The 21,965-nt window shown below is 62.5% G+C and overlaps 10 protein-coding genes across 10 annotated transcripts; 6 read left to right on the forward strand and 4 right to left on the reverse strand.

Moving 5' to 3' along the window:
* Positions 1-1,862, reverse strand: RHTO_02129 (zinc finger, ZPR1-type protein; the record flags this gene model as incomplete). The annotated part of the gene is made up of 6 exons (XM_016415807.1): positions 1-252; positions 355-552; positions 608-751; positions 810-1,471; positions 1,559-1,637; positions 1,725-1,862. The coding sequence occupies 6 exons, from the start codon at positions 1,860-1,862 to the stop codon at positions 1-3; spliced, it is 1,473 nt and encodes a 490-aa protein (XP_016272377.1).
* A 243-nt stretch (positions 1,863-2,105) lies between these two features.
* On the forward strand, positions 2,106-5,798 carry RHTO_02130 (dolichyl-phosphate-mannose-protein mannosyltransferase, glycosyltransferase family 39 protein; the record flags this gene model as incomplete). The annotated part of the gene is made up of 10 exons (XM_016415808.1): positions 2,106-2,533; positions 2,639-2,662; positions 2,736-2,747; positions 2,805-3,556; positions 3,636-3,731; positions 3,795-4,292; positions 4,353-4,515; positions 4,575-4,717; positions 4,784-5,046; positions 5,217-5,798. 10 exons carry the CDS (start codon positions 2,106-2,108, stop codon positions 5,796-5,798), a joined length of 2,961 nt encoding a protein of 986 aa, XP_016272378.1.
* A 213-nt stretch (positions 5,799-6,011) lies between these two features.
* Positions 6,012-7,707, forward strand: RHTO_02131 (uncharacterized protein; the record flags this gene model as incomplete). The annotated part of the gene is made up of 8 exons (XM_016415809.1): positions 6,012-6,030; positions 6,093-6,202; positions 6,268-6,537; positions 6,607-6,696; positions 6,754-6,784; positions 6,841-7,127; positions 7,186-7,387; positions 7,496-7,707. The coding sequence occupies 8 exons, from the start codon at positions 6,012-6,014 to the stop codon at positions 7,705-7,707; spliced, it is 1,221 nt and encodes a 406-aa protein (XP_016272379.1).
* Positions 7,708-8,513: 806 nt separating this feature from the next.
* RHTO_02132 (uncharacterized protein) lies at positions 8,514-8,957 on the reverse strand (the record flags this gene model as incomplete). The annotated part of the gene is made up of 3 exons (XM_016415810.1): positions 8,514-8,537; positions 8,611-8,712; positions 8,892-8,957. 3 exons carry the CDS (start codon positions 8,955-8,957, stop codon positions 8,514-8,516), a joined length of 192 nt encoding a protein of 63 aa, XP_016272380.1.
* Positions 8,958-9,252: 295 nt separating this feature from the next.
* Positions 9,253-10,357, forward strand: RHTO_02133 (uncharacterized protein; the record flags this gene model as incomplete). The annotated part of the gene is made up of 3 exons (XM_016415811.1): positions 9,253-9,613; positions 9,690-10,279; positions 10,340-10,357. The coding sequence occupies 3 exons, from the start codon at positions 9,253-9,255 to the stop codon at positions 10,355-10,357; spliced, it is 969 nt and encodes a 322-aa protein (XP_016272381.1).
* A 422-nt stretch (positions 10,358-10,779) lies between these two features.
* On the reverse strand, positions 10,780-13,608 carry RHTO_02134 (zinc finger, ZZ-type protein; the record flags this gene model as incomplete). Its single annotated transcript, XM_016415812.1, has 6 exons — positions 10,780-10,970; positions 11,051-11,285; positions 11,356-12,024; positions 12,086-13,278; positions 13,440-13,458; positions 13,531-13,608. The coding sequence occupies 6 exons, from the start codon at positions 13,606-13,608 to the stop codon at positions 10,780-10,782; spliced, it is 2,385 nt and encodes a 794-aa protein (XP_016272382.1).
* A 137-nt stretch (positions 13,609-13,745) lies between these two features.
* On the forward strand, positions 13,746-15,358 carry RHTO_02135 (histone-binding protein; the record flags this gene model as incomplete). Its single annotated transcript, XM_016415813.1, has 6 exons — positions 13,746-13,753; positions 13,824-13,937; positions 14,005-14,144; positions 14,207-14,578; positions 14,662-14,948; positions 15,011-15,358. 6 exons carry the CDS (start codon positions 13,746-13,748, stop codon positions 15,356-15,358), a joined length of 1,269 nt encoding a protein of 422 aa, XP_016272383.1.
* A 268-nt stretch (positions 15,359-15,626) lies between these two features.
* Positions 15,627-16,875, forward strand: RHTO_02136 (NmrA family transcriptional regulator; the record flags this gene model as incomplete). Its single annotated transcript, XM_016415814.1, has 6 exons — positions 15,627-15,941; positions 16,003-16,157; positions 16,221-16,267; positions 16,330-16,589; positions 16,642-16,673; positions 16,725-16,875. 6 exons carry the CDS (start codon positions 15,627-15,629, stop codon positions 16,873-16,875), a joined length of 960 nt encoding a protein of 319 aa, XP_016272384.1.
* A 120-nt stretch (positions 16,876-16,995) lies between these two features.
* Positions 16,996-18,147, reverse strand: RHTO_02137 (uncharacterized protein; the record flags this gene model as incomplete). The annotated part of the gene is made up of 2 exons (XM_016415815.1): positions 16,996-17,690; positions 17,748-18,147. The coding sequence occupies 2 exons, from the start codon at positions 18,145-18,147 to the stop codon at positions 16,996-16,998; spliced, it is 1,095 nt and encodes a 364-aa protein (XP_016272385.1).
* A 1,033-nt stretch (positions 18,148-19,180) lies between these two features.
* RHTO_02138 (uncharacterized protein) lies at positions 19,181-21,922 on the forward strand (the record flags this gene model as incomplete). The annotated part of the gene is made up of 3 exons (XM_016415816.1): positions 19,181-19,478; positions 19,533-19,885; positions 19,943-21,922. 3 exons carry the CDS (start codon positions 19,181-19,183, stop codon positions 21,920-21,922), a joined length of 2,631 nt encoding a protein of 876 aa, XP_016272386.1.
* Positions 21,923-21,965: the final 43 nt, after the last annotated feature.

The raw sequence follows: 21,965 nt of genomic DNA on the forward strand, positions 1-21,965 counted from the left end.
CTATGCCTGCACGACAACCTTCTCCTTCTCCGCCTCGCCATCCTTCCCCTGCCCCTCCTCGGGGACCTCGACATGCCCGTAGTTCTCGGTCTGGATGTCGTTCAAGCCGAGCTCTTCATTCTGGTCGAACGTACGCTCGTAGTCCTCCTCGGTCAGGTTTGGGTCGACGTCAGGCGCCCAGGTGTTCTGAATGTAGGAGTTGGAGAGAGGGTCGTCGAGGATGACGGTGAAGGGCATCTCGACAGCCATGGCCTGCGGAAGTGCGAGGAGATGCATCAGTGCGGAACTACAACATTGCCACGATACCGTGCGATCGCGATACACGCATGGTCAGCGGGAGAGGTGCAAACGCACCTTCTTCAAGTTGCCCAAGAACTTCTGCATCTCGTCCGTCACGCCCGCCTCGCTCGAGTCGCCCCTCGCAAACACCTTCTCGTCGAGCTCCTCGTACACCTGCTGCAGAAGACCCTCGAGGGTCGTGAACCGTCCGCCGAGCGTGCCGGGGTTGAGCTCGAGGTCGATTTCAGGGATGATGAGGCCGGCGGTTTCGGACTGCGAGACATGGGGTGAGAAAAGGTTATGCAGCTGAGAATATGGTGGCACGCACCTTGAGAATGTCTCGCGACAAGTCATCCGAGTCTTCGACCTTGAGCGTGATTCGTCGTCCCTTCTCGGCGATAGCACCACCGCTCTTCACCTCCGTGTCGCGGTAGCCGCAGTCGTGGCAGTTCGTCGACATGAGGATGATGTCCTGCGGCACAGCAATATGAGGAACCGCTGAAAGGAACAGAGCGAGACCGGCAACGCACCTTGAAGTGAGGGATGTCGACCTTCTTCATCAAGGTCTCGAGCTCGCTGCCGCACAGACTGCACACGCCGGGGAAGCTCAAAACCTCCTCAGGGTAATGGCTCGTGCTCTTGTCCTGCTGCTCATCGTGCTTCAACCCGAGCGCCTCGTCCTGCGCGGCGTCCCGCTCGTATTCCCGCTTCGACCACTTCGGGTCCGCAAGGCCACCGCGAGTCTCGACGAACGAGTTGCCGGAAGGGTCGTCAAGCTTGAGGGTAAAGGTAGGCATCGGGACGGAAGAGTCGGCCGCGGAGGAGGGCGCGGCAACAGGACCGGACGATGAGCCCTCTGCTCCCTCCTCAGCCTCGGCATCCTGATCCGGCACGATCACCCGCAACTTCTGCACAAGCTTCTCAATCTTGGCGTACACATCCGGGTGCTGAATCTTGCGCAGAGGCTGGTCGTGCTCGAGGTCGCGGATGGTGTCGGCGATGACGCCCTCGACGGTCGTGAACTGCCCGCGGCCGGCAGGGATGGTGAGCTGGTAGTCGGGAATCGAGATCGTGCACGACTCGGACTTGACAAGCTGGCGGTTCAGATCGTCGCGGGAGGTGCACTTGACGGTGTAAATGGCGCCGAGCGGCTGGATCTCGCCGGCCGACTGAATCTCGTTGTTCTGGTAGCCTGTGAGAACAGAAGAGGCGTGAGACGGCACGGAAGGACAAGTCAGCGCACGCTCCGCAATACTCGAGCGGAACATCGCCGACTCACCGCAGTGCTCGCAGCGGAACGAGACGACGATGACTTCGCGGAAGTAAGGAATGACGGTCAACAGCATGCGAGTCTCGCCCTGTAGGTTGGGGAGCCAGAAGCGAGAAGAGGGAGTGGCGACTTAGGTCAGCTCGCGCTCGAAGTCCAGCACAACGCGGATACGCACCTGCTCGTGGCACTGCATGCAAAGAGACTCGATGACCTCAACGGGAACGTCTCCAGCTCCGACGGTCTCCTCAACAGCCGCACCGATCGGCTTCCACTGGTTCTCCTGCGCCTGGTCGGCGGCGGTGGCGGACGACATGCTGGGTAGGCGGGTGAGGCTGGGCGGCGAGTAGGCGGTTCGAACAGTGTGCTGGACCGAAGAAAAGGGGCGTGGCGAGTGTGGCTGAAGGGAGAGAGCCGGTTGGTGATGAGGATGGGAAAAGTCGCGGGAGGAACGCTGGGGCGTGTGGGTGGCTGAGTGACGGCTTGGCTGAATTCTAAGCGAGTCCAAACGAGCTCTAGAGCAGTCACTGAGCTTCTTGAGCGGGTGCGAGTGAGCGTGATGAAGTCGACCTTCGCAGCCAACGACGAGGACGAGGTTGGAAGCGCACCGGCTCTGCCTGTCGCTCTAGTCCAGGCTTGGAAGCGTGCTACGGCTCCAATGGAACCGCTCAGGGCTCGCAGGACCCTCGACAGGCCTACAACGCCCACCCGCCCGAGCGACACGACCCCCTCAGTGACACAGTACCCGCCAGACCCGTACTCGGCAAAGGTCCCGCTCACGAACAGACGTCGGAAACCGTCGCTCTCGGACAGGACTGGCTCGCCAGATGGCAAGCGCGCGAGGAGGGACGCTCCCGCTTCCCTCTGGAGTCGCGTCGGTGGGGGGTTGGATGTCGTTCAGCCAGGCGAGAACCGAGTGCTGGCGGGGCTCATACTGCTCGGGAGTGTCGTGAGGTTGTGGAAGATCGGGAGGCCATCCAGCGTTGTGTGAGTGTCGGCGCTTCGCCTCGAGGACGTTCTGTGCGGCTGGCTTGCGGCGTTTGCAGTCCTGCCTTCGAGAGAGCAGTCCGCTGACAACCACTACTCCTGCAGCTTTGACGAGGTGCACTTTGGAGGGTACGGGTGGCATCTCGCATGTTTCCCTCGAAACGACGACTGACACTTCTGCTTTTCTGCCCTCCTCATCCAGCTTCGCGAACAAGTCAGTCCCGTCTGGATTGAATGCCGCACGTACGATGGCTGACAACCGTCCCCGCAGGTACATCCAGTCGCGCTTCTTCATGGACGTCCACCCTCCTCTCGCCAAACTCCTGATCACGCTCGTCGCCTTCGTCTCCGGTTTCAAAGGCGGCTCATTCGACTTCAAGGACATTGGTCGAGAGTACGGGCCCGAAAACGTCCCCTACATCGCCATGCGCCTCCTCCCCGCAACCCTCGGACTCGCCCTGATCCCGCTCGCCTACCTCACCCTCCGCGCCCTCCAACTCCGCCCCGCCACCGCCCTCCTCGGCTCCCTCTTCATCATGTTCGAAAACGGCCTCATCACCCAGTCCCGCTTCATCCTCCTCGACTCGCCTCTAATCTTCTTCACCGCCCTCTCCGTTTTCTTCTGGGTCGGCTTCTCGAACGAGAACGACGTCCCTCGAGACCGAGGCGGGCGCGTCGGACCCTTCTCGCGACGCTGGTGGGTCTGGTTGACCCTGACCGGCCTCGCGCTCGGAGCGGTCGTCTCATGCAAATGGGTCGGCCTATTCACCATCGCAACAGTCGGCGTCTACACGATTGTCCAGCTGTGGAACCTCCTCGGCGATCTGCGTGTCCCCATCCCGCTCCTGGCGAGGCACTTCCTTGCGAGAGCGGTCTGCCTGATCGCCGTCCCGGTCGTCTTCTACATCAGCATGTTTGCGATTCATTTCGCCGTGCTCAGCAACTCGGGCGAGGGCGACGGGTTCATGAGCTCCGAGTTCCAACACACGCTGCGAGGGCACGGGATGGAGGACACGTTTGCAGGTGCGTTAGACGGGACATGGCCTTGTTGAGGGGCTGCGAGTCAGTGCAGCTAACTGACCGAGTATGCTCGTTGACACAGATGTCATGATCGGCTCGCGCGTCACAATTCGCCACGTCCACACGCAAGGCGGCTACCTGCACTCGCACCCGTCGACCTACCCGGGCGGCAGCAAGCGTGCGTTGCGGACTCTTCGTTTGGAGGCGGGGAGGGGGAACTAACGCTACTCCCCACATACAGAACAACAGATTACGCTCTACCCTCACCGCGACGACAACAACGTCTGGCTCGTCCTGAACGCGACAGCCGACACTGCTGCCATCCCCGACCCCGAGCACCACGCGCCTCCCGCGCCCGTTCCCGACCACACGACTCTCGTCTTCCACCACCCCTCGACGCACAAGAAGCTTCACTCGCACGACATCCGCGCGCCCATCACGGAGGTCGACTACCAGAACGAGGTTTCCGGTTACGGCTTTGAAGGCTTCGAGGGCGATGCGAACGACCACTGGGTGCTCGAGATCGATCAAGCGGAGTCGGACGGCCGCGTCGCCAAGAAGCAGCTTGAGACGCTCCGGACCAAGTTCAGGCTGCGACACCTCCTCACCGGCTGCTACCTCTTCAGTCACAAGGTCAAGCTTCCCGACTGGGGTTTCGAGCAGCAGGAAGTGACGTGCAACAAGAACCCGAGCAGGGAGAACGCCCTGTGGTATGTGGAGACCAACGTCCACCCAATGCGTGCGTCCCGCCCTTCCGACCTCTCGTCATCGCATCTGTTCTCACGAGTCTTCTCCGCAGTTCCCGCCGACGCAAAGAAGGTCAACTACCGCCGCCCGTCGTTCCTCGCCAAGTTCGTCGAGCTTCAAGCCGTTATGTGGCAGACGAACCAGGGCTTGACGGACCGCCATGCGTACGACTCGAGGCCGCATAGCTGGCCGCTCCTCCTCCGTGGCATCAACTTGTAAGCAGGCTGCTCTTCGTCAGATCGGACTGCAGGCTTACGGGTTCTACGTTCTGCAGCTGGGTCAAGGACCACCGCCAGATTTACCTCATCGGCAATCCCTTCGTCTGGGCGCTCTCGACTATCGCTGTCCTCTCCTACGTCGCCATCCGCGGCTTGCTCATCCTGCGGGCGCAGCGAGGCTACAAGGACTTTGCGAACTGTGCGTTTGGCGTCCGGCTCTCCTAAGCCCCGGACAATCTCGCTGACTACTTGCTTTCGCACTCAGCCCAAGTCGTCTTCTACGAGCGCGTCGCGACCTTCCTCTTCTCCGGCTGGTTCCTCCACTACTTCCCCTTCTTCCTCATGGGCCGCCAACTCTTCCTGCACCACTACTTCCCGGCGCTCTACTTCGCCCTCCTCCTCGTCGCCACCTCGTTCGACTTCGCGACAGCGCGCCTCAAGCCTCGTCTGCGGCTCTACATCACGGGCGTACTTGTCTTTGCGGCGGTCGGAGCATGGTGGTACCTCAGCCCACTGGCGTACGCTGGCGTCTGGACGAGGAGCCAGTGCGAGAGCGCGAAGAAACTGGGCAGGAACTGGGACTTCTCGTGCGCAGACTTCCACGAAAGGGCGAGTCGCAATTCTCTAGGCTCTTTCGGGCGCGCGCGCTGGCCCCTGGACTCGTTCGGCAAACGGGCTAACGGATCTCGCTATCACAGAAGTCCGACTACTACCCTCATCCCGACGCTGTCGCAACTACCGCTACGTCCAGCGACGGCGCCACCTCCCTCGCCCCCGCCGTACAGCCAGGTCGAGCCGGCTTCGAGCCGGTTGAGAAGGCGCCAGCTTCGGGTGTCGGTGCTCCTCCCCATCTTCCGCCGGTCGAGAAGCTCGCCGAAGCGGTGTGGGATGCCGAGCGCGACGGACCGCTGTTCGAGCACGGCGTCGAGGCGGGCGAGAAGCCGAAGAAGGAAGAGGAGCAGATGACGACCTCGGTCGTGCTCAACCAGCCTGCCGAGGCGCCTGGCGCGCATCCGGAGGACGAGGGCGTCGCGATTCCCGCAGCGGCCGAGGGTACGACTGCCTTGCCGGTCAAGGCGATCGTGCAGGCGGACGAGGCTGGCGGTGGGAAGGCTGCTGGACCCGACGCCGAAGTTGAAGCGGAGGCGGAGAAGAAGGTTGGCAAGACGGGCGACCACGAGCACGAGGATGTCGAGGTTCACGAGGCGGAGGCCGACGTTGACGCGCTCGAGCACGAGCAGGAGCAGGACGCGGAGGACTTGGTCGACGAGGAGCACTGATATCGCCCTGTCCTCTCTTCGCTCGATAGCCTCCTTTCACCGCTTCTTGTACGCTGCGCGCATCCTGCACTTTAGACCGTGGACACTCCTTCGCCTCCGCAGAGAGGTCAGCACCGCCCCGCTCGCTCCTTCGCCCTCGTCTGCTCGCTGGCATCGCTTGAACCAGGCTGAGATTGCTCGAAAGAGCCCTGCTACAGCTCACTGCTTGCTTCCATGCCTCTAGACTCGAACTGTACGCCCCCGTTCGCTCGCCTCACCCTCTCGCGATTCTCATCACCGCTCCCCCGCCCGCAGTGTTTGTCCTCCTCGTACGGCCGCGGACAGGCGCGCCAGGGCGTGTGGACCTCTTGGTGGACAACTCGGGAGCTGGGAAAGCGGATGAGCCGGCGTACGAGGCGCGAAAGGTGCTTTCAGCGGGTCATCCTGCCGACTCCACTGCCTTAGCTGATCCATCAGAGGGCGTGTACAGGACCCATCGACCGGCACCATCACCCTCGTCGACCCCTACACCGCCGCCGTCCTCGGCGAATCCAACATCGCTCCCCCTCCTCTCCCAAACGCCTCTGCAAACCCCAAACACCGCCTGATCTCCCTCGACTCTCCGCCTGCTGAAGTACATCTACGGAACAAGGCGGGACTGAGTTGGGCTTGGGAGATGGAGTGGGAGGAGGTGCAGTATGTATGGACGAGGGATATCGTCAGTTTGGTCGGAGGGGATCGAGGATACACTCTCAGCGTGGTGCGTCGCCTCACGTCTTCTGCTCTCTCCCCCCGATGCAAGACGAACTGGGCCATTCGCTCCTCGCAGTCTCGAAGACCAGACCCGAACTACCCAGTGGTCGTCTTTCGTCCGGAGAAGAAAGGCGGAAACATCGAAATCCTCGATTACAACCTCGCCGTGCGTCGCGCTATCTCCTGTGCGCTCCGGTCGAGCTGACGTCTTACTCCCCGGCAGCGCGTCGAGCCTGCCACAGCAGACCGCAAAGGTCCGCCCGCTTCTCCTCCCGACCTTCCCAGCCTCGCTCACTCCTCTGCGCAACAGGCCTCGAGATCGCCGCCCTCCTTGCCCTCTGCCACTTCATCGACCACCTCTTCTCCCTTCCTCCTTTAACAGCCGCTTGTCCAGCGCTTACACCGCCAATAGCGTCGACTAGCTCCGCTCCTCCCGCGTCAACCAAACCCGCTCCTCCCGTCGCTCCTCCGCCAGCGCCAGCACCGCAACAGAAGAAAGTCGGCCTCCGAACGCTCGCGACGAACGAAGTAGAAGTCACAGACCCCTCGCCCGCCGCTCTCGATGCGTACTGCGAGCGGTGTCTCTCCCTCCTCTCCGTGCGTCCGCTCCCTCCCCCTCCTTCCTTCACAGTGCTGATGCATGCACGTGACGCAGGACCCCTCCCTCCTATACCTCGTCCTCTTTGCCTCTCCCTCCCCAAACTCGAAAGAAACAGTTCCAGCCGTCGCAGCACTCGCAGAGCGCGTCAAGCGCAGGCGATACAAGACCAGCGGAGAGGAGGTGCGATTGTTTGTCGATGATAGCGGAGCGGCTGGGTCCGCTACGGAGGGCGGAGGGAAGCGAAGAGAGGGTAAAGGTGCGCTCTACCGAAGACGGTTCCTCTTACCCTGCTCTCGCTCGGGCGCGCTCGTCCATGAATTAACCCGAGCCTCGTCCCTCCTACTTGCCCACTCGCCGCAAACAGGATCTCCCCTCGCGCCGCCCGACTCGCTCAAGATCTACCTCTCGCGAATAGACATGTCCGACTTGCTTCCGAACCACCATCGCCGGCCTTCGACGACGCCTGTCCGGCCTGTTATCAGCTTCGATGAGCGGACGGGCGGGGGAAAGGATGGGAAGCAGAATGGAAAGGGGGAGGAGGGAGGAGGATGGAGGGGGTGGTTTGGGCTGCCCTAGCGAGCGTGGACTGGGAACGACGGCATGTTCCGCGCGTTCTAGAAGCCCAGCGAGCGAGATGAAGCACCGACCGCGAGCGAAGCGACGGAAGGAGGGCAATCTCGGGAGCCTTGACTTTGGCATGATCGAGCGTCGAGTTCGCTCAGGTCGCACATTTCTCTTGCAATAAGTTGCTCGATTGCATGGAAGCCAAGTGGCGGCACGTTCTCCGGAGAGAAGCGCTGCGAGTCCCTCGACAAGACCTATTCCCACGAACAGTCGCGACGCAGCAGAAGCGGATGGAGCGGAAACCTCCAGCCAACGGGCGGGCTCTGCGAATGAGCAAGCAGGTTCGGTCGCCAGCGCAGACCGTGGACCTTTCATCCGCCAAGCGAGCAAAAGCAAGATGCACGCCTCGTCGCAAGCGCCAACGCTCTGCGCTGTTTTGCTTGGAAGGATGACGGAGGATCAGCGGGTTGCGAGAGGTTGGAGCTGTTGCTGGGTTCGTTGAGCCTGGGCTGCGATAAGGCGAATGCGCTGCACGTTCGGCCAGGAGACGGAGGGGATGCGTATGGGCTTTGTACAGTGCAGGGTCGTCAAAAGGGAGAGAGCGGGCTACATAGCCTAGACCGAGCGAGCAGCGACTTGGCATGCCAGCAAGGCAGGCTGAGGACGAGAGACACGGTGAATTTACGAGCCATGCGTCAGGAAGTGCGAGTGGCGACGGAGGTCGAGGTCTGGCGGGCGGGCGGGCGGGTGCGGCGGAAATGACAGACGTTGGCGCTGATCCTGCCCTGGATGAGTGCACGCTCTGGCGGAAGCGCCCCTCAGGAGCGGGCCGGTCGCTTCATCTAGACCAGGGCAAGAGCAAGGTCAGCCACAGCTCGAGCCTTTGCGCAGGACGAAACGAAGGCGAGGACTTACGGCCTGGGTGACGCACTGCTTGAAGGCTTGGAACTCGGCGGCGCACATGCCCTTGTCGACGTCCTGGTAGCGCGCGCCGATGCACTTGCCGTACGCCGCTCCCTGCGAGAACGAGTGCGAGTGCGAGTGAGCATGCGGGATCCGACGGCACGAGCGGGACCCAAGTGGAGGGGAGGGAGAGTGCGCAGGGGGAGCGTTCCAGGAAGCCCCGGGTGCCGGCTGGCGAGGTGGAGCGGCGAGACGGGGCGAAGGGGCGACGCGAGAGGGGCGTGTGCGCTTACCGCCTGCGCACACTGTGCTGCTGCCTTGGGGAGCTGTGCGAGCGGGCGGAGGTGCTTCCCTTGCATTCGTTCTGACGAGCGAGTGCGGCGTGCTGTGGCTCGCAGAGTGTGAGAGAGAGCGAGGGCAGCGAGAGTTTTGGACCTGGGTTGCTATTAGCCAGGCACAGACGATCAGAGTGGTCTCAGGTGTGGAGCTCCAGGAATACTGCAGAAGGAGGCGAAGATCCCTCTCGTCCTCTCGCTGTGGCCACTCCGTCGTCCTCCTCGTCCTGCGCCGTCCTTCTCCCTCCCTCGTTGCCAGTTCCTCACGAGGCAGCCCGCTCTCTTCTCCTTTCCCTCGATACCCTCGACCACCGCGCTCATGCTCACCTCGCCCCGATCAATCCCCGTCCAGCTCCCCGTGGGCACGCTCGAAACGCCTCGTCCGCTGCGTGCGGCCCCGCCACGGCGACAGCTCGCTCACCAGCGCACCACACACACTTTGCACCTCTCCCTACCCACCACTCGCACGGCGCACGACAGCTGCACCCAAGCTTTTCCCGGCGCCAGGGGACCCGGCTCGGTTGCGGTGCAGCACCTCGACGACGGAGAGGACCTGACCCTCCCACGGCTCCCTCCCGCCCACGACGACATCGACATGCTCACCGAGAAGCACCCAGCCTGGCTCGAGCACGCCCCGTTCGACCACTTCGAACTCGACTCGTCCTCGTCCTCCTCTCAAAGTGCGTTCCCTTCGATCCCCCGCTTTGCCTTATCTCCGTCCATTCTCACTCACCAGTCGTTTGCAATTGCGCGCAGTCGACGAACCCGCCCCGCTGCCGCTGAACCACCCGCGCAGCAATTCGCTCGAACTCGACCTAGGCGACCTTCCCAAGCCCAACTTCCTCTTCCCCTCCCAGGCGTACCCTTCGCCCGTCTCGCCTTGCACCACCCTCTTCAGCTCGTCGACAGCGTCCTACTTCGAACTCGACCAGCGGCGGCCACGCGCGCGCTCGAGGTGTGCCTCCGCAGCGTCGGGCGAGGGAGACGACATGAGCCTCGAGTTGCCCCCTTCTCCCGCTCTCGTGCCCATCTTCCTCGTCGCCGCACCACGAGACACCTCTCCCTCCCGACCAGCACCACACGTCGAGCCGTCCGTCTCTCACCCGCTCCACCGCGCAAAACGCCTCTCCATGACTCCCCTCCCCACCCTCTCCTCCCTCCCCTCGACCGATGCGCCCCCGAAGTTGCGCAAGAACAGCATCGTCGACCTCCCTCCCGCTCCGGTGTCGCCGCCCCTCACGCCCGAGTCGTCGCTTGGGTTGGTTGGGCTCCCGAGTATCGAAGTGCTCGAGTGCGGGAGGAGGTTGTCTGTCGATTCAAATGCTGGCGATGTTGATGCGTTCAAGGTGAGCATGCGCGTGCCGTCTCTATCGAGGTTGCAGGCGCTGATTCCGCTCCTCTCGCAGCGTCAACGATGCGCCTGAACCTCCCTTTCCTTCCTCTGTTCCTCCTCGCACCGCATCCTCCCTCTCACCTCGCCGCACTCGCAAAAATCAGTACCATAGACAATTCCCTCTCGCTCGCCTGTTCGCACCGCATCATAGTCTCCCTTTCATCTGTGGATGTTTGGTTCCCCTCCTCCTCTTCCGGTCCTCCGTCCGCCTCCTCTTTCGGTTGTACAAGCTTAGTCAGTTCCGGTCCTATTCGCAGCGGGTTGTCCGTCAGTTCCTCCCTTCCCGCCGCCTCCTTCGTTGTTCATCGTAGCGTCTTTTGGGATTCCCTCTTTCTCACTCTCGCCTCTGTAGTTCGGATCAGTTCACGCATAGGTTGCTCAGTCGCATACAAAAATACGCAATCTCACCTCGCTCGTTACTCTACACACCCGCGTCCTCCATCTTCGCGTTCGCTACGCATACAAATCCCACTCGACCAACCCCCTCGGTCTCCTACTCGTGATCCTCGTCACGCTCTTCAACAACTCCAGATCGACAGGCCGCTTGAGGGCTGCAAAGACGTGCGAGGGGTTGTGGCCTGCTGCGATTGGGGCGGAGGAGAGCAGGCAGGGGCGGCAGAGGTCGTACGAGGTGGGGCAGTGGCCTGCGTGAGGGGCGAGGAGTCAGTTGCGAGAGACAGCGAGGAGAGGAAAAGGAAGAGAAGGGGAAAAGGGCGAAACGCACAACACCTCATCCAAGCACCCTTGATCCTCATTCCACACGCATCGCAAATGACCGTCCGATGCACCACCTCTCCCTCTCCCTCCTCCTCCTCCTGCTCCTTCGTCGGGGGCAGACAGAGGACCGGCAAGAGGCCTTGCGAGATGCTGGGCAGTGAACGGCGGAGAGGGTGTGTGAGGCGCAGGAAGGTGTGTGTAGGGTCGTGGATGCGTGTCGAGAGCGGTTCGCAAGTAGGGCACTGCGCACACATCCGCCAATCATCAGCTCAATCCTCCTCTTCCTCGGCAAGGGAGAAGATGAGGACTCACAAGGTCGTAACTCGGCACAGTCGGACAATTCCCACACAACCACCTCACTCCCCTCTCCTCTCCTCCCTCCCCTCCGCCTCCACTCGAAGCAACGATCATCTCACCGCAATTGCGGCACCGAACGCCGTGTGAGGCGAGCGCAAAGTGGCTGAAGTGAGGGGATGAGAAGCGCGTGAAAGTGGAGGGGCGGACGATGGCTGATTGCTGCGACGCGGAGGAGGCGAGTGAGGGTGGAGCGGGCGGAGCAGGCGGAGCAGGAGGTGCAGGCTGCGCAGGCGATGTGGGCGGATACGTATGCCTCTCCCTCCCTTCCCCCTTCCCATTCACACCAGCCGACGTCCGTCCCTCGATCGCGTCCCAAGAATGCTTCGACACCTCCACCTCCCCCTCCCCCTCCTGCATCTGCGCATACCATCTCTGCCACCAAGACCAGTACGAAGAGAGGTCTCCGTCTTGGAGATATGACCCTTCGGGAGCAGCAGCGGGTGGAGCGGGGTGTGAGAGGGAAGAGGCGAACTCTCTCGCGGAAGCGAGGGCGGAAGAGGAGGAGGAGGAGGGGAGGGAGATGGGGATCTTGAGGAGGATGTGGGAGGGGTCGTGCAGGAGGGGAATCGTTTCGGGCCCTCTTGGGCGGCGGGAGGAATAGCGGGAGGTAGGTCCGAGTTCGCACTGCGCTCACGTAACCCGTCAGCACAGTCTCACGAGAGGGAGAGAAGGGAAGGCAATGCACATCGCGACACAAATCGAACCCCTCGCACACCGCACACGAATACCTCGCGCCCTCAATCTTGCGACCACACTCAGCGCACCAGTACTCGCCTGCCAGGACGAAGTTGCGCGCGCGGACGCGGAGGGTGGCGTGCTTGTCTGCGTTCTGAGCGGGAGCGGGAGGGGGAAGGAGGGAGTCGGTGTCCGAGTCTGTGACGGTGTAGCTCGACTCGGCCTTCCTCGCAGGCGCGAAGAGCGAGTCAGTCTGTACCTCTCGTCCCATCAACGGATCCCCTCCCCCTCCCCCTTCAAGAAGCGACTCCTCGTCCGAACTCGGCGCAAACAAGTCCTGCACCCTCTCGCGCAAGCTCTGACTCGGACTCGCTCCTCCGCCGCCTATCTCGAGATCCGAGAACGAGTTCGCGACGGATCGTACGGAGGACGGATGGATCGGGGGAAAGAGCGGGTAAGATGGGTGCGGCGCAAAGGCGTGAAGCGGGTAGTCGTTCCCGCCCGCGTTCACAGCATGCTCGGGGCGTACGACAACCGGTAATCTCGGTGCCGAGTACGGCGACAACGAGAACGGGAGCGGGTAAGGCGGTTGGCCAGCCGGACCGAGGGAAGCGAGCCAGCGCGGTGGAGGAGCAAAGTTGGGATAGAGGGCGTCTTCTGATCCGTTCGTCGGGCGGCGGGCGGACGGGCGTGGGTTGGAAAGGGGGCTGGGAGCGAAGGAGACGGATGAGACGGTGCGGGTGTCCCAGTCTTGCTCGTTGTCGGCGTCGATGGCGGATGCGGACGCTGAAGAGGAGACCGAGTCGACGGCGACGGCGAAAGCAGGTCGACGGATCCAGTCGTCGCTCGCTGCGTCCGCGGCCTCTTGCTCGCCTCGATCGACGGTCGCCTCTTGCTGCTGCATCCTCCACCTCCTCAAGACTGCCTCCCTCTCTCCTCCAAACGAACTCGCCCGACTCGCAGGACCGGCCGCGAACCTATTCGCAGACCACACGCTCGACGCGGCGTCCGTCTCGCTCAGACTGGGCCCGTCGTACTCGACGATGAGTTCGAGTTTGACGGTGATGCATGCGGGGGGTCTGCCGAGTGAGGAGGAAGAGGAAGAGGCGGAGGAGAGCGAGGGGTCTGTCGCGAAGTAGTCGAGGCATTCGACGAGGTCGGCGGTGGTTGCGAGTTCGATCAGGTCGTTGTCGTCGTCGCGGTCTGCGCGTGAAACTGGTCAGAGAACGGTGAGGGGTGCGGCGGGAATTGTACGTGCATGCGATGCGGAAGGTGTCTGGCTCGAGGGTGAACGAGCGGGCGAGCTGGTCGGCGGGTCCAAGGTGGTCAGCGTGCTGTTCGTCTGCGAGTCTCTTCGTGCACACCTTGGTTGCGAGCGAGTCCCTGTCGAGCTGTGTGGACACTCTGTCAGCTGCAAGCGAGCGACGAGGACGACGAGGGTATGGGTTGGCTGACGGAGTGTGCATCCTTGAACGACACGCGGCGAGCGAGTGGCTGCCCGTGCACGCTCGCCTTGATCACCACACAAGCCATCCCAGCGTCGACGAGGATAAAGGACAACCGCGCGGGGCTCGCTCGTTGCTGACCAACCCACGCAGCCCGTCGTCGTCGCGTCGGATCTCGTCCACCTCGCGTGCTCCTCTTTTTCTCTCACATTGCAGCAACACACGATGGCAGAGTGAGCAGCACGATCTCTCTCCATCCGAGTCTACCGCACTGACCACACTCGCCCACCCATCCACCCGCAGCCCAGCTCCCCCCGCCGCCGCCCTCGACGACCACCTCGCACGCGGCATCCGCGCACTCGCCCTGCGCAAGTACTCCGACGCATGCGACTTCCTCGCCCAAGCACTCGAATCCTCGTCTGTCCCCTCCCATCCTCTCCCTCCCCTCTCCTGCCCAAACTGATGAGATGCCTCGAGTGAGCAGGACGAGCAAGTACGGTGATTTGGCGCCTGAGAACGTCGAGAGTTTGGTCCTCTATGGCAAGGCGTTGTTGGGGAGCGCGATTGCTCAGAGTGCGGTGTTGGGAGGGGCGGCGCCTGGGGCCGGAGCGGGAGGAGGAGAGGGTGCGTTGCGCGCGATCCCTTCTCCTCGTTCCGTAGCTGACGAGGCTGCGTGCATCCGGTAGACGCAGCGACGGGCGCGGCGGGCCCTTCCAACGGCGCTGCCGGCGCTTCCTCCTCCTCAACTCCCGCCGCCGCCGGTCCCTCAAACCCCAACTTTCACTTTGGCGGTGACGTCGAAGACGCCTCAGGCGACGAAGGAGACGGCGCCGACTCGGACGAGGACGGCGAAGGCGAGGGCGAGGACGCTCCGAGCGGAGACAGGGAAGACGACCTCGAATCGGCGTTCCAGATGCTCGACCTCGCGCGTACGATCCTCACTACCGAGATCGGGGAGTTGAAGAAGGACGGGAAGGGGAAGGACGAGGAGAAAAAGAAGAGGGAGGAAAAGTTGGCAGAGGTGCATCGGTTGTTGGGAGATGTTGCGACCGAGTCGGGTACGTTTCAGCGTCTCTCCCAAGCGTACTTCATCCCACACAATGACGCACGCTCGCTAACGCTCGCCTCGCCTCTCGCGCAGAACAATTCGACAACGCCGTCGAAGAATACACCTCTTCACTCTCCCTCCTCTCGCGCCTCCTTCCCCCTCACGACCGCGCCCTCTCCGAACTACACATGCTCACCGCCCTCGCGCTCGAGTTCGTTCCGAACGCCACGAGTCGCGCGGTGAGCCATGCGGAGAAGGCCAAGAGTGTGCTTGTGAGCAAGTTGGCTGAGCTGGAGGGTGTGCCGGAGGCGGAGAGGGAGGACAAGGTCAGGAGGGAGATTGAGGACATCAAGGGGTTGATGGGCGACGTGGACATGAAGGTTCGTCCGACGCCCCTCCCTTTCCTGCTCGAACTCTCACTGACGTCCCCGCCTCGCTGCAGATCGAAGACCTCCGCACGATCCCCACCGCACCCGCACCCACCAGCACCGACTCAGCCCTCGAAGCTCTCCTGCGCCAATCTTCCTCTGCAATGGCTGAAGCTGCGGCGTCGGGAGCGGTGAATGACTTGACTGGGTTGGTCAAGCGGAAAAAGAAGGTGGTTCCTGTGCCTGGAGTTGTGGAGGAGCACCTGGCGGGAGGGGCAGAGGGAAAGGGAGGCGAGGAGGAGAATGTGGTGGTTGTCAAGCCGGTCAAGGGCGACGAGGGGGAGGGAAAGCGCAAGGCGGAGAAGGAGGGCGCGGAGGAGGGCCAGGAGACGAAGAAGGTCAAGGTTGGCGATGGGCAGTGAAGGGCCAGAGAAGGAGTATCGTGTCGCGGGCGCCGCTTGATAACATACCTTTTGCTTTTCTCCTCGCTCGACTCGACGCGACTTCGGCGTCTCGTCTCGGTTTCGCGGAGGTTCACCCGGGGTTTTGGGAGCGTGCGTGCGGCTCTTTGCACCCGGCCTTCGCTTGCATGCCCAGTTTTGCTTGACCTTCCTCACCCACACCTTTCTTTTTCTCGTCTCCTCACTTACCTCACTCTTCCTCTCGCTCTTTCTCGACTCGCTCACAACAATGTCCTCAGCTCGAACAAGCGCAGTCGTCGGCGCGACAGGCCACCAAGAATCAGGCGTCGTCGCGGCCCTCCTCTCCTCGACCTTTTTCTCCGTCCGCGCATTGAGCACCAACCCCTCAGGCTCCAAGGCTACTTCTCTCCTCCCTGTTCACAACAGGTACGTCAACGAGGGAAGGTTGGAGATCGTCCAGGCGGACTTGAACGACAAGGAGAGCCTGGAGAAGGCGCTCAAGGGCGCGTATGGGGTCTTTGCGGCCATGGCAGTGGCTGAGAACGAGGTCGAGCAAGGCAAGACCCTCGTCGATGTTGCCAAGGTCCGTCTGGCGTCCATCTTCCCTCGAACTGAGCGTGAGCTGACCTCGCGAGCGTTTGCAGGCCGAAGGGATCGAGCACTTTGTCTACTCGTCGCTGCCTTCGATCGCCAAAGCCAGCGGCGGGAAGTACACCCACGTCGTCCCTTTCGAGCACAAGGCCGAGATCGAGCAGTACGCCAAGGAGAAGTTGGACAACATGACGGTTCTCATCCCAGGGTGCGTCTCCCTGCCCTTCCTCTCAGGCCGAAAGCTTTGTTGACGGCAGCAACGAGGTGACAGAGCTTTTTACTCGAACTTCGAGCTGCCGCTGTACGCAAGGCGTGGAGGTGGGTCCCGTCCCGCTCCTTCTCGTTGTCAGGGACTGATGACCTCGCTCACGCCCTCACAGACGACGGTATCGCCATCTTCAACGTCGTCGGCTCGATCGACCTCCAGCTCGGCTGGGTCGACGACGGTCACGACGTCGGCACCTACGCTGCCGGTACTTGCCTCTCCTCTTCGTCTTTGGCTGGTCTGATCGGTTCACCACCTACAGCTGCATTCACGAAAGGTCCCGCTGTCACCGCCGGCAAGACCTACCCCATCGAAGCTCCCTGCTGCACGATGGACGACATCGCCGCGCAGGACGAAGCCGTCATAGGCGAGAAGGTGATCGTCCCAGGCGACTCAGATCGATGTCGCCTTTGTTGGCTTCCCCAAGGCCATGGTGCCTTCGTTCAAGTACGTGTTCTCGTGCGTCAAACCTTCGTCTGCTCGCTACTGAGGACTGACCGGGGTTTGCAGGTACGTGAACGAACTCGAACCCGATTCAATTTGCCACGGCACGATGAGGCCCGAGGAGGACAAGAGCTTCGAGGACTTGGGCGTCAAGGCTTCGTCTTTCAAGGCGTTCCTCGAACGCACGGGCTTCAGGATCGGCGGCGAGGCCAAGTAGATTGCGACGTTGCTAGGCTGGTTCTGCTATCCCAAGATTCCCTAGACAGTTCCTTCAACACGATAGACTTGCGAAGTTGAGAGCCAGAAGGAAGCGCTTCGCTTATGCGGGAGTCGAGAGTCAGTCGCTTGGTTTCGGCTGTGCGGATTCGGTGAGTGAGTGTCGACCCTCAACAGCGTGAACGACGAGACGCACTCGTGTGAAGCGCAGTGCGATGCCTCGCTTGGCAGCTCCGTCGATTGCGTTGAGCGGTAGCAGTCTCTTCACCTTCTTCGGGAGGACGAGCAGCTTGAGGTACGGGACGACAGGTTCACAGCCCGACTCGCCCAAACCGTCCTCGAGGAAAATCGTCCCCTGCAAGAGCTCTGCAAGAATGTCGTGTTCCTCCGTGCGGAAGGCGAGAGTCTCAAGAGTCGGAGGAAGCGCGACGACGAGAGCGTAGTAGCAGCATTCGCAGATGGGCCCGTCAAGCTGGAAGTAGGTGAGATGCTTCAAATTCGACACCTCCTGCGTGAAACGCTGCAGCGAAGGCGGGCTCGGGACGTCGTGCTGGCGCCAACTCAGGCTGGTCAGGGTCCTTGAGGAAGCACGAACGAGGTCGTAAGCGTGGACAGGATCGATGCTCTCGCCGCTGCGTGAGAGGTCGAGGTGCGTGAGGCGCGTGCAGTACTTGTGAAGGGAAAAGAGCAAGGATTCGTGCACGTCGCCGCCGATCGTCAGGGATGTCAAGCTGTCGAGGCGAAGGGTTCCGGTCGGTTTGCGTCGAAGAGGGTCGAAGTAGCCTGCGTTGGCAGAGATCTCGAGGTGCTCAAGACCTGCAGAGCGACTAGCATCAGCCTAGTTAACGCGCGTTGGCCGAAAGAGCGACACACTCGTCAACGAGACCTTCGTGAGGAACGCCGGCGAGACCGTCTTCGTCAGGTGGACATGCAGCCTCTTCAGAGCTGCGCAACGGCCCAGCACCCTCGCCAGACGCGAATCCATCCCGAAGCTGGCGCAGAGCAAGTCGCTATCGGTCGCGCGGTGGTCGGGAGGAGGGAACCACACGACCAGGTCCTCCGTCGCGACGCTGTGAGGCGATGCGAGCCATCCCTCGACCCGTTCTGGCTGGCGCAATCGCGAGCATCGCTTGAAGAGGATGCGCTGGGCCTCCTGGCCGTAGCTGCGGTCGAGGAGGGAGCAGGCGACGAGGAACGGGCGCGGGTTCTTCAGGCTGCGTACGACGTGCCCAAGAACGAGTCCAAAGAGCTCGGGAGGCAAGCGAGCGGTCATTCTAAGTCGTTGCGAGAACAGCGATTCAAGGGGAGGAGGGAAAGAGGCAAGGCAAAGGTCTCTCGCTCTCGACTCTCGCTCAGACGAGCTCTAAGGATACAGAGTGGCATTGCAACGACACGTGCGACGAGACGACCCTGGTCAGAAGCCGGGGCGAGCCGCACAGCGGGCTCGCTGTTGCTCGACACATCCCGTTCGACTCGAACGAGAGGTCGAGTGTTGCCCGCGAGAGCGTGACCCGTCCCTCTGCGCCCAAGCCGAGTATTCGTCATGCATGGTGTCTCGCCGTGCCGTGTCCAGCCGCAAGAGTAGTCCGAATCGAGTTAGGAGGAAGCGAACCCCCTCCCACCGCGAATTGCACTCAAGCGGTTCCAACACCAGAGCCTGCGAGCACACGACCCGCGGGGGGCGAGCTCAACAGTGCTCGGTGCGTGTACTGGACCGCGCCAACCTCGCGCACATCCCATCTTCCCGCCGAAAATCGACCTCGTAAGCGTCCCTCGCATGCGCTGTCCCGCTCTAACCCTGGTCCTCCTGCCCCGCCTCGTCCGTGTTGCCACGCACAGTGCCCAGCCACCCTCCTGGCCGGGAACGAGAGCGAGGAGATCTCTGGACAAACAGCGGGTCCACCTCGCGAGGGAAGGGCAAGTCCATGCCTGGTGTCGTCGAGCAAGCAGCGGTCCTCGCGCTGGGACAAGGCCGACTCGTCGAGAAGCTGCTGGGCCTCGCACGGAGAGCCCTGGCCTTGCTGGTGGTGCGCGCCGTCTGTTGTAAACTTTGCCCGTCGAGGGCGAGCTGGCGGGTTGGTGGAAGCCTCGGACCTTGACCCCGTCGCGATGGATGAGCCAGCAGGGTGGCTCTGTGCACGTGCAGCGACGAATCGCAGCCTTTGCAGCTGGACAGCGCGACAGCGAGTGAAGGGAAGGAGCGAGAGAGGCGAGCGAGCAGGTTTGGCGCTGTCGTCGTCCGCGACTCGCTCCGTCTGGCTTGTTGAACAGTCTGGAGGTGCTGGACGAGTGCTACAGTTACGTCCATGCGGTCAAGAGCGCCGCTCGACGCTTTCGCAGGCGGACCGCTCCTCCTCCCCTTCCTCGCCCCGCGATACCAGCCAACGCCCGTCCACCGCGCCAGTCCGTGCCGTTGCACCTCGACTTCAACTCAGAAGCGGCTGCAACATGTCGCACAAGCAGCGGAACCGGCCGGCGGGCCGTGTGAGGCGGACTTGCTGAGTTGGAGGACGGGTCTCTCGAGCGACTCTCCAGTGCGAAGAGGCGGTCCTGAGCTGGGTTTCCATGCTGCAGGAGTCGAAGTACCGGTCGCATCGACGAGTGGTGCGTCCAAGCAGCTCCGACTGTGGTCTCCCGCTGACCTCCTTGTCCTTGCAGCCGTCCGGCTAGACTCGCCTCCTCCCGCCCGCGCGCGAGCCTCTCCCTCGATCCCTCTTCCGCCCGCCGAGTCAACTTCGAGCGAGCGGACTGCCGCCGACGCCGCCGTACTCCTTGCGCCAGTTTTCGACAGAATACGACTTGCACATTCCGCTTTTCCAGATGCCTCTCCTCTCGACATTGTTCAGCGATCACAAACTTCCTCTCTTCTCGACGACGATGTACCTCGAAGTCCGCCTACTCCTCCGCCACCTATACGACTCGACCCGCAGCCTCACTCTCAGAACCCTCGCCTTCTCACTCCCTTTCTCCTTCAAGCACTCTTCCTCGGCGCCAGCGCTCTCGGCCTCTTCGTGCGTCGGAAGATACAAACGCCGGAGAAGAGGGCTGCGGATGGCTGTCACCGCCAGGCGGAGAAGGCGAAGCGGGATGCGGAAGACAGGGTCGACCAGCTGCAGGCGCTTAACCTGCTCGTCGCAGCGTACGCTGTTCCGGAAGCGTCGGAAGTCACGGCCGTTCAGCCGCTGCAGCGATGGCGGGACGAACGGCTGCACGGGCTGTCGCAGCTGCTCGGCACGATGACGGCCTCGCAAACGCCTGTCGACCGAACGACGATCGCATCGCTCTTGCACTTCGTCCAGCCCTTGCCGTCCGCCAAAACCCTTACGAGGTCGACCGCTGCCGTCGCCAAAGCTCGCCTCCCGAAGAGCAAGTACAGCATGTCGCGACCTGTCCTCGGGTTGTGGGCTTGGCAGGCATGGTCTGCCTTGCCGACCTTCGCTCAGCCCCGGTCCGCTGCAGCGGGTGCAGTCGTCGGATCGGTCATCCCATCCGCCCTCGACGATGCCATCCTTATCACCTTCCTCTCCCTCCTCTACCCATCCTTCGAGGCCAGCAAACGCCATTTCTTCCCTCGCGACCTTCATCCCGGTGCTGACCGCGCCGTTCTGAACGACATCGGCCGCCACGTTTTCGACAATCGGCGCACTTCGTCTCCATCTGTTCTGCGCGCACTCGCAGCCGCAGCGTTTCGAGCGCGGCGGGTCGACATCCTTGAACGCTTCGTCGCCCACGAACCGCCCCTCGAGCCGAGTCTGCAGGTATTTGCCGCGTCGAAGATCCTCGAGGTCCTCAGCATGGACGGAACGAAACGTCGTCGATCCGAGGTGATCGTTCCGCAACTCCAACTGTGGGCGACGGTCGTTGCCGCGCTGGGCGAGCTCGACGACGGCGACTTGCCGGTTCTCGAGGGAGCTGTGCGGGTACTCTGTACGGGCTTCGCCCTCGACGCTCCGCTCGAGGACTACTTGGCGACCGCAGTCGTTTCGCTGCTTCGGTCACCGGTGGGCGAGCGCGTCGCCCGGTCTTCTGTCGTCGACGAAACGCTACGACATCTCGTCAAGTCCCGCAACCCTCGTCTCGCGCAGGAGGTCTTCGAGTCCATCCCCTCGAGCGCCCTTCGCCGCAGCCACTTCCATCGCCTCCTTCCTTCCTCGCACGGGCCTCTCTCGCAGCAAGCCTGGACGACCTTGTGCCACCATCCGACCGTCGAACCTACAGTCTCGTCGTTCCAGCTGCGACTCGCCGCTCTCGCCAAAGCCAAGCACGATTCCTCGAGTCTGCCCAAGGCGTGGGAGACGTTTGCTCAGCTACGGCGATGGGGATTTGAGCCGACGAAGGAGCTCTGGCTCAATCTTCTCGAGGTTGTCGCGACGCACGGTAACCATCCGAACCTGCAAGGACTGCTGTCGCGGATGGAGCGAGCAGGCATCGAGGCGGACGACGACATCACCGCCATTCTCGTCGCGCGCGAGATGCACCGCACCGACACGCAGAAGAAGCGCGTCGAGGTCGAGGACGAGTGGTACGAGCGGGTCACGGTCACGCACGAGCGACGGCGCAGGACTTGCGGGAAGACACAGGTCAAGCGGGTCAGGGCGATTGTCCGGGAGCACGAAGCGTGCACCGCCGCATCACACGATCCGAAGGCGAAGGCTCCTGCTGGCGGCAAGCAGGACGTCGAGCGTCCAGCCAACGGACGTTTGGGTCGCGGCGACATCCTGCCGAACATGCTACTCGCCAACGCTGTTCGGTGGATGAGACAGGACGACATCTCGGGTTTGATCACGATCGCGCGTGGTCATCTCGGTGTCGACTTGTCAAGCCCGAAGGCGTCCTCTGCGGTCGACCCGGCCACGATCTCGTCGAACGAGTTTGAGAGGATCCGCCGGCCCGCCTACAGGACACTGATTCGCGGCTTCACTCAGCGGAACCGATACGACCTTGGCAACTTGCTGCGTCTGGCGATGAAGGAGGAAGAGGCGGCGGTAGCGCGGCTGGAGAAGCGGAGACGGCGAGAGGTGAAGGCATCGCGAGAGGAAGGAGAGTGAGCGGACTGTACAGGCAGCATTGCATCGCATCGCATATCATGGC

The sequence above is a fragment of the Rhodotorula toruloides genome, assembly GCF_000320785.1.
Source record: "Rhodotorula toruloides NP11 unplaced genomic scaffold Scaffold16, whole genome shotgun sequence".
In the NCBI taxonomy this organism is placed as follows: Eukaryota; Fungi; Basidiomycota; class Microbotryomycetes; order Sporidiobolales; family Sporidiobolaceae; genus Rhodotorula; species Rhodotorula toruloides.